We start from the raw sequence: 10,000 nt of genomic DNA, 5'->3' as shown, positions 1-10,000 counted from the left end.
GTACTATCCTAATCATTTTATTTTAAAAAATCACGCCGCAACACAAGGGCACACGCTCAGAGTTGCTGTTAATTACTGTTTTTTGGTCATAAAACCTTTTTAACAGCAAACAAAAGGCAAAGTGTTTCTGTACCGTTCTTATGTTGATGCTCGCCTTGCTTACTCTGAAACCAAGCTTTTAGAGTCCCGAGGTATTTTTGACGTTCAGTAAAAACGAAAAATCCCATCCATACAGATCACCCAAGATCCCTCTGACTATGACATGCATGCACTGTTTGCAATTAGCGGCAATCTTTGAAGAATGAGTCTGAATTCAGTAGGCGTTGTTCTTATGCAGTGGCCAGACAAAAAGTGGCCGGGTATTCTGTATTCAAGGCAAATGTGACCATCCACGGGAAAACCAACAAAAAGGTGATGACACGGGCACGCGTGCATGACACGGCACGCTGAGCGTGACATACAACACGCCATATGCGCATATTTAATGAGTAGCACAATAGATGTCACGGTGGCTTTTGTTGTGCACACTGAGACACTCCAAACCTTTTGTTTAGCGTGGCGTGTTGCGTGTCAGATGCGTGCCAAAACAGGCACCGTAAAATTGCAAAAGTAATGCAAACGAAATTCGTCGAAATTCGTCCTTTGTTCTCGCGAATTTTCCACGAAAAGTCATCGAATTTTCGAACGATTTTTCGTAGGGTTTGAAGCGAAAAATTCACGATCTTTCTCGAAAATTCGAGATAGCGAAATTCGAAGTAGCGAATTTTCGAGGTAACCAAACGAAAATTCGAGATAACAAAATTTGAAGCAGCGAATTTTTGTGACATGAATCGGCGGCCGCCAGATGTTGATGTCAACAACATCGCTGAACAAGCGTATGTGTGCGTAAATAAACGCGTTAAGGTTAGCGTAAATAAAGTCGTATCGAAAATAGATTCAGTGATCCGATAGTATAATCGGCTATTTCCAAGGAAAAAAAAAGATTGCCTCACACAACAAAAACTGCGATTGCTTCACGAACAAGAGTTTGTTGTAGAGCTTACACATTGTGAAATGACGGCAGAAAAGAATCAACGCGGCAAATTCGAACTTGGCAAATTTTTGTCCAGAAAATACGTGGGAATGCTCGAGAACAGCAAATAAAGAGCGAAATTTCGCTCAATTTTTTGAGGTCATTTATCGAACAGAGCGATTTTTCGCACGAAAATTCGAAGTCAATTTTCGTTCCGAGGGAATTTTCGTTCGAAAATTCGCGTAGTTGGAAACAATAGGCCTTGAGAATTCATGACTTTTCGTTGAAAATTCGCTTCCATCGAAAATTCGATATTTTTTCGTCGAAAAGCCAGGAAAAGCCGCGAATTTCGGCGAAATACGTTTGCATTACTTTTGCACAATACTGTATTCTGCGGGATTTTCAGCTATTTCCGCAGGTAAGTCGGCCCTCACTCGGCTTTGGGAGTAGCGTGTTTATATACTTGGTTTTTTAGCGAGCGTTTTGGCGCAGCTGTCGTGCAATTTCACTCACTCCGTGTCTTTTTACGCGGTGCTCGATTTTACTTTTGCTGACACGCTCTTTTGTTTGGTATAACACGCTCTATTGTTTACAACTTGTCGTATCAGACACAAGAAAATTTTAATGAGGCGTGCATTACGACACGGCACTCCCGTGTTAAAGAAAATTTCTTTTGTCTAGCGTGCTAAAATAGCGTGCCCGTGTCATCACCTTTTTGTTGGTTTTCCCGTGGACGGTCACAAATTTTAGACTGACTCACTCGACTTTGGTTTTGTCTGCCTCCGACAACTTGACAAAAACACAACGAGGAAGAAAGCTGGTCTGCTGAAGGTGATGCCACACCTGTCGAAAACAATGATAACAGTAAAACCTGAGAGTCGGAGTTGTTGATTTCATTAACACCAAGAAAGTCAAGAACGTCGATTCAATCCACTGCTCATTTTGACCATCGTTAATCAGAATGGCTGTGACCAAGTTCTTCCTAGGACATTTGAATTATGAAATAGAAACAGAAATGTGTTTGTCTGCTCAAAACATCCCGACGCATAGCCAGAAGGAATGCTACATCACAGAAAATTCAAAGTGACATTCCGCTTAAAGACACATTACGCAAGCCCATGCCATCGCAATCCGCTAGGTTTGTACGAAGCCATGCAAATGTGGCTGTCCAGGAAAATCGACTTCCGTTTCTTCTGCAATTGGGGGCAAAGTTGCGTATTTACAACACGGTTTGCAGTGTTTGTACAAGTTTCTCCTCGCAAGACTGCGCATTAATGATTTCGCTGTGTAGGATCCAATGCCATAATTATGTCAGGAGTTGCTAGACGAAAAAGTGCAGGATGAGTAGCTTTCCGACAGCTATAAAAATGAAGCTGGTTGGATTTGGCTTCCTCCTGGCCGTCCATTACAGTTTCACTCCGTTATGGGATTTCTATACACGTAAATCCCAGGGACAATAATTGTTCGGAAAACTATTTGAAACCTTACGCAAAGAGGACATAAGCCACGGAAAATCTTATTTCTTGCCTTTTATAATATTTACTAACTGACCTGGAATTCAACTAGCATAAACGCCGGTGATAGTAAGAGACACAAATGAAACTATATCGTCATTATAAGATCATGACATCTAATCAACTCAACTTTGGCCGAAAAAGATGGACGTCATTGTTTTGAGCATGGGAAAAAGGAATGTACAAAAGGCGAAACGTTCGAGCTGTGCAAGGCAGTTGTTTCACTCATTACTTCTATTGTTTGTAGCATCCTCATTTTTGGTGATTGTTGGTAGCATTCTTCTTGCCTAAGTGCCTAAGTGCCATAAGTGCTCCTACAGGGAACCTCAAGTATGACCTAGGAAACCTAGAAATTTGTCAGGACAAACAATTCAAACAATTCTCTATGAGCTTAATATAAATATTTTCGCTTTTGGGCATGTATTTGCCCTCACGTGTCCAAGCCAGTTAGTGGGTACTGGTGACAGAGAGCTAAGCCATTACGTATCACCTGTTGAGGATCTTTAAGAGCAGCCGTAGCTAGACATGACAGGCAAGTGGCAATCAAATGCAGAGGTGGATGAGGTGATACTGCACACCTGAAACAAACAAAGTCAACATATAAGTAACCAAGCTGACGTCCCATCTAATTCTAGAGAAAGAATTGTAAACCGCTGTAAGAAATGTAAGTGATATGTGCAGTAAATAAAACCTAAACCATAAACCAAACTTTACATTGTACATAAAGCATCTCTTTCGTTACTCCTTTGAAAGATTTAAGTGCCGTTTCAAGACGAGTTCTACGAAATTATTCGTTTGTATAAAAAAAAAGAACTCGACAATATTCATTTCCTTGCGGATTGTCTCACATGAAGACTCCTCCTTTTGAAAGGATGGAGAACCACATCCCAGAATTTTATTTTATTTTCTATCCCCTCTAGGCGTCTAATGGGAGGCTAAGCTATCCAACAGGGACATTACAGGGATTTTCTTACATTTGCCTGAAAGCTATGGCCACTCTACCATAATAACAATTGTATTCGGCTTTGGTAAAATTCAGACCTAAAGATTTCCAAAGTTAAAAAAAACTTCTAAAAATACTTTTCGATTGGAGTGGCCATGGCTATCAGCCAAAAGTATAACAAAATCCCTGTAATGTCCCTGCTGGATAGTTTAACTTCCCATCAGACGCTAAGAGGGAATAGAAAAGAAATGTCTGGGAGAACTATAGTTCTCAAGTCTTGACCTTATGGCAAAAGCGGATTCGATTGTAACGTTACGACTTTAACACAGTACCTCTTCTTCCAATTTAACCTAAGATATTTTAATTTCAATCGAGACATTGGTATCGTAGGAACTAGGCGGCTCTTCATAAGAAACCAGTACTGGCAAATACTTTGTACATTCGTGCATGCAAGAAATTGGCGACATCTACTTAAGGCAGCACAACGTCTATATTGTTGCGCTTTCGTTGCCGAGGCCATCGTTGTTTCTTTAGAGCAGTTTTCAATTGAGTGTCGTAAAACCAAAACCAAAGTAATTACTTCGGCCAATCAAAAAGGTCGGAGACAATCCAGTAAACCAGTAAACCAATCAAAACTCGAAGTAATTTCTCGTAGCCGACACAAAGCGCGGGAAAATGTGCACGCGCGAGCCACGATTGGTTTTGGTTTCACTTCTGATTAGTTGAAAAAAAGGCGCGAGAACTTTGAACCAATCACTGAGTGAAGTAATCATAAACCAAAGTAATTCGCTAATTACTTTCGACACTCAATCGAAAACCACTCTACACTCCCTAACAAATTTTGCCTGTAGTCAAGGCAAATTTACGCACTGCTCGTATTAGGTCCAATGCGGATGCCATCTGAAATACGTTAAAGAACCCAGCAAGTACCATTTGAAATTAAAATAGATTCAGATTCACAGGCAGACAGTGACATACCGTTGAACAATCATGTACAAGCGAGAAACGACGGGCCTCAGATGAAGTGCTTTGCTCCAATCATTGTGTAAGATTTCTTGGACCAATTCCACAATGCAAATCACATTTTCACCATCCAGAGCTGCTTGAAGAATTTCAAAATGAGAATAGGTAAACAACAGCATCAATAACATCAGCTGCCTGGCAAAATCAATTTCATCGGCCAAGGGTATGAAAGTTTCACATTTTGGCTGCCCGATATTGTAAAATATAAATCTGAAAGGAAGCTTCCGTACAGTTTAGATTTTAAAAATGGCTAAATTCAGAAACTGTATCAACGTGGCCATGGACAAGTCAGTGTTTTGGGGTAAATTTGGGAAGCACTATTCTCAACAGTCTTAAACTTGCAAATGCATGGCAGAATTTATTTATAAAGGCGTCTGTCCTTCCATTCGCTGTTAGCATGCTCTTCCAAGAAACATTATTCCTCGCTTTCTTGACATTTGCCCTTTTAACATTTGATTTCAGAAAGACACCAGTTTATTTTATCTGGACTTTTTTCCTATTTAATGATCCGCCATTACTTACTCTAAAATCTTCAGAGAGCCGGATGGAGGAGAAAATGACCGTGACGTCACGACTCACTAGTTTAGGAATGCAGTGCGTGTGTACGCGGCTGACTTAATATGGAGCACGAGAGTTACGGGCTTTTAGACTTGTGTTTTGCACATACAATAAGCTGCGTTTAAACTGCTTTAATTAAGCTAGCGAGTAAATGACGTCACTTTGAAAGTGAGTAATGGCAAACCATAGTTAGGAAAACTGTGAAATCCAAAACTTACACTCAAAGTAAATAGCCTTTAGATAAAAATCAAAGCGCACAATTTTGGTGTTAAGTTGTCAAGCAAACACACTTTCAAAATCGGAAGAAAAAACAAGGCATTTATTTACCATCGTAGCACTTTAAAAAACATTGCTCTAAAATTGAAAGTAGCACAGTAATTCTCACCCGTTCCGGAACCCACAGATTCAAGAAATGATTCAATTTCCAGTACAAACAGTTTCCAGCAAGAGTAACGATAATTCCACTGAATGATTGCAGGTCCTGTTCAAGATGAAGGAAAAATGTTAGCATTCATATAACTCCAGATCTACATTCTCTCGAAAAATTCATTAAAAGTTCAGAAATTTAGTACTCTGCATACTTGCAAGTGATAAGCAACACATGTACCTAATTCGTAAATCACAATGCAGCTTATGTTTTTTTCAACTAATATGCAAACATACAAACAATAAGCCATTGTCAAGACCCATACAAAAACCATTTTTATTATACCCATTTGTATTATAGTGTTCAAGTGAATAGGGATACCAGGATGTTGTGTCGCTGACAACTTGCCTCGATTGCCGGGGGGGCCCCGAGACCAAAGGGTTTACCGTGACGAGTGACGTATAAAGAACAAAATGATACAGGCTCAGAAAATCTGAACATGTGCTACATTTTCGTATGTCGACTTGCGCATGCCTAGAGTTTCGAGTGTTTCTTTCCTTGTTTTTTCTTTCGAGGCTACTGATGCTACAAAATATCGCAAGACTGAGGACTAAGTACTATTTTTTTAGGAAAAATAATTAAATTTTGCTTTTTGCTCTACGTATATCAGTAATATCGAGATGTGATTTGCCTATTTGGCTTCTTTTCAGTTTAAATTTTCCTTGCGTTCCGAATTATGACATTGAAGCAATAATGTTGTTTTCGGCCAATGGGAAATGACAGAATGATAGCAGACAAGAGAAGATGAGGTAAGAGAGCAGATACCCAATACACAGGCCTTTTCCAATTATTATAATTTTTTTTTAATTTAATTTTAGCCCTTGGTTCAGCTGCACAGAGGCACCTGATTGGCCGTTGTAGATGCAAATGTATTACCTAATGAGTAAAGATGAAGATCGAGCGGTTTTCAATTGAGTGTCGAAAGTAATTAGCGAATTGCTTTGGTCTTGCATTACTTCACTCAGTGGTTGCTTCAAAGTTCTCGCGCCACTTTTTCAACCAATTAGAAGTGAAACGAAACCTAATCGTAGCTCGCGCATGCACATTTTCTCGCGCTTTGTATCAGCTACGAGTAATTATTTCGAGTTTTGATTGGCTTACTAGACTGTCTTCGTCCTTTTTGATTAGCCTTTTTAGATTTGGTTTTGGTTTTACGACGCTCGATTAAAACTCGATCTAATAAATTTTCATTTGTTTTAATAATAAAGAAAGTGTTCAATACGTTTTCAGATAGAGTGTAAACCACTCAACATTATACAGCGACTGCGAATAAACTCAGAAGGAAATATCTCACTCCTCTTTCCTTTTCTCTGTTTACTGGACGAAAGCTTGCTATTTTCGGTTCCCTTTCTTTTAGGAACTGACGAATCTTCTCTCAAACGCTCATTGTGCTCAGACTACACTTAAAAAACACCCTAACAGACATGATCACATACTTCTAGCTACAAGATTTGGACGCTGTATGGACGTGAACCGCGCGACATTTGAAAAGAGAAGTTAAATGGCTATGCAAAACTAAAAATAGATTTTAAAGGGAACCTCCACTTCAACAAAAAAAAAATTTAAATCACAGGAAATAACTGTTACAGTCAAGTCAATCTAAAAAAAATTCAAAGAAAGCGTTTGTATCCGAAAGAAATAAGTTTCAGAATCCCCTAATTTTGTTTTAAAATTTCGTGGGGCAGCCATCTTAATTAAATAATTGTCGGTATTGTCGGTAGCCCTATTGTTTTAAGAACAATAGGGCAACCGTAACACTTCACAATTATTCAAGATGGCGGCACCCGCGAAATTTGAAGGTGAAAATAAGCGATTCTAAAATTCCCCTTTTGTAATATAAACACATTTGTAAATTTCGAACAAATTTGTTTGTAAACATAATATCCTTTGGTTTAAACCTATTCTGTAGTAAGAGTGGAGGTTCCCTTCAAAAAAATATATGATGGGGCGTAGGGATCCGCTCTTTTCCCTCATACTCCCTTGTAGCAAAGAATTTTAACGTCTGGAGCAACTACGTTGAAGACTTCATGACTGTAGGCACCTTAAAATTAAAACCTACGACGGCGACACTAACGACGTCTTCAAACTTTTTCGAGATTGTTCCTGAATTTCTTAAACTTTCAAAACCCAGTCCAACTTGGAGAAACAGTGTTCAAAGAAAGAGAGATCAAATTTGAGATTTGGTCACTTCACGATGTAGATTCGGGTAAAACGAGAAAGAAGCGCACGTAAAGCGGCATTAAAGGTTATGTTTTTTTAGAGACGTTCTTGTTGATGTCGTAGATCTTAAAGGGACTTTGTCACGGGATATCGCCAAGTTCAGCTAGTGGCAAATGGCAACCAAATCAAGCGGAACGTGGTAATAACAACTTAAAACATTCAAGGAAGTTTTGAATGCAACAATAAATGAAAATGGAGGCAAGGATGGGCAAAATCAAAGAATAAAATGGATTGCAATTAGAGTTCTGAAAACTGTTCAGCCTGACCGTTTTTCAGTGTTTATCCGGAGCAAGGATGGCACAGTCGGTTAGTGCGCGGCTTTGGTGCAAGAGGTCCTGAGTTCGATTCCCGGATCTCACATCATTGTTACTTGATACTTGTGCCGTTCTGTGTAGCTTAAGTAGCTTTAAATACCCGTAAAACAGAGCACTGACAGAGGGGGGGAATAAAATGAAAGCACCGTTGACCTCAGGGTTGTCAGTTGAATTACTGTTATCGACGTTAAATGTGGTTGCTTTGCTTTTTTTTTGCTTTGGTTCATCCCTGTTTTTTGTAACTTACATGTGAATTATGCATGCTCGACAGACAGTCTTTTTTTTTGTCACAAGCCTTGATTTGTGTTGTTTTCAAGTTATTTGTGGGTTAACGTTACAAGGTAACTTACATAGCAATTAGAGGCGAGGAGTAACAGAATCCTTTTTGACAAAGCAACTGTGACATCGATATTTCATAGGGTAAGGGATATAGTGTTCCTTGGACTGCGTTAAGTGTGGATAAACAAGGCAAAAGGGAAAGAAATTGTCATTGTTAGTCCGTGTTACCTTCATCCAAAGCTGCCACTTTTCCTGTTGTACCGTTGGGCATAACCAACTCTTGAGAATCTGAACTTAAGACTGCAATCAATCATTGAACATTGTTATTTGATCAGCCAAGGTCGTCCCTGTAACTGAGTTACAGGGACGACCTTGTCTGTAAGACTTTTCAGTCCTAATGAAAGTTGTTGATGACAACCCAGTGAGTACTGTATGTACCCACTGTACCAACACATACTGTATTGCCAAAGCTCGAATGATTTTCTTTTATACATCTGTACCAAACCAAATTGCCAATAGCACCCCTTACTACAAGTTTATCAAAAGGTTTTGCAGCAGATGACTCCGTTTAAAGAGGCGGGGATGAAATGTCTGGAAAATGCTGTATAGTAAGTACAGTATTTGCTGATCAAAATTGCAGAATAGAAGCAGGCCAAGAAAACAACGTAGATGTTGAATTTTTCAGTGGTTCTTTTGGATACCGTGTCACAAAGCACACGGTACCTGCAACACAAAATATTCTTGTTAAAGACCGCTTTTCTCCCTCACACTTTACGCAACTATACAGCTGAAGTACTGCTACCAGCCATTTACCAAATCTACTAATTAACCTTTGTTTTTAACATCAACAACCTCACTTGGGCGTAAAGGTGAAAAGAATAACTAAAGGAAAGAATCGTTTGACTAAAGAGGGACACTCCTAAAACTGATTTAATTAAGTGTGGAAATAGTCATTCACAATGACTAAAAAGGATATTATGCACAAACAAAAACATTAACCATCCATTGCAGCGCTGGTGTTTTAACAATTTACTCAAGCAGTGTTTACTGATCTTTTTCACTTTCTCTCTTTTCATCTGGTAAATGGCATACATTTTAAGAAATTCAAAAGGTAAACCAGCAAACCAACAATAATCAGCACTCCAAATTTCCAAAACTTAAGCGTTGAAATCGACGTCTTACTTTTCTTGTATAAGAGTCTTGGAGTAACAATCCTCCATATCTTCTTGTCTCCAGAGCAGTCTACATCACCCAACTTGTTTTCTCTCAGAAGTTCTGTGTACGATGTCACACAGTCCAAGAACTCGTACACCTAATATTTGAGAAATTCAATTTAAAAGACCATAACAATATTACATGTAATTACACTTTTCCAGTATGAAATCGCATTATGAAATTACATTCATCATGCAAGCCGAATACTAATTGCAATATCCAATGTTGGGCACTTTTGGGGTGTGAGGGTATCAAAGCTGTAAAACCTGAAAGAAAACCTTCAGAGCAGGGTACTTAGCGCACCTTTCAATTTAAAAAAAAAAGGTGTGGAAGGCAAGTGCGATCATCACCATGACAACTCTACTCTTTTTGAGTGGATGTAAGGTTGTTAACCCATTGACATAATAAATTACGGTATACTTATATAGAATTTTTCTATAGTGCCATAAAATGTTATGTTAAACTTCATAACAAAAAACAAAAGAAGCAAAAAAA

At 38.9% G+C, this 10,000-nt stretch overlaps 1 protein-coding gene across 1 annotated transcript in view; it reads right to left on the bottom strand.

Moving 5' to 3' along the window:
* The window catches only part of LOC138051698 (nucleoporin NUP188-like), an 80,325-nt gene that overhangs the window by 40,315 nt on the left and 30,010 nt on the right, over positions 1–10,000 (bottom strand). Inside the window, 6 exon segments of the mRNA XM_068897955.1 lie at positions 1,773–1,855; positions 3,017–3,104; positions 4,448–4,568; positions 5,436–5,531; positions 8,519–8,590; positions 9,473–9,602. Of these exon segments, the coding sequence (XP_068754056.1) occupies positions 1,773–1,855; positions 3,017–3,104; positions 4,448–4,568; positions 5,436–5,531; positions 8,519–8,590; positions 9,473–9,602 (590 nt within the window).

The sequence above is a fragment of the Montipora capricornis genome, chromosome 6 (assembly GCF_036669925.1).
Source record: "Montipora capricornis isolate CH-2021 chromosome 6, ASM3666992v2, whole genome shotgun sequence".
NCBI classification, from domain to species: domain Eukaryota; kingdom Metazoa; phylum Cnidaria; class Anthozoa; order Scleractinia; family Acroporidae; genus Montipora; species Montipora capricornis.
This window is presented reverse-complemented; position numbering and strand designations above follow the sequence as displayed.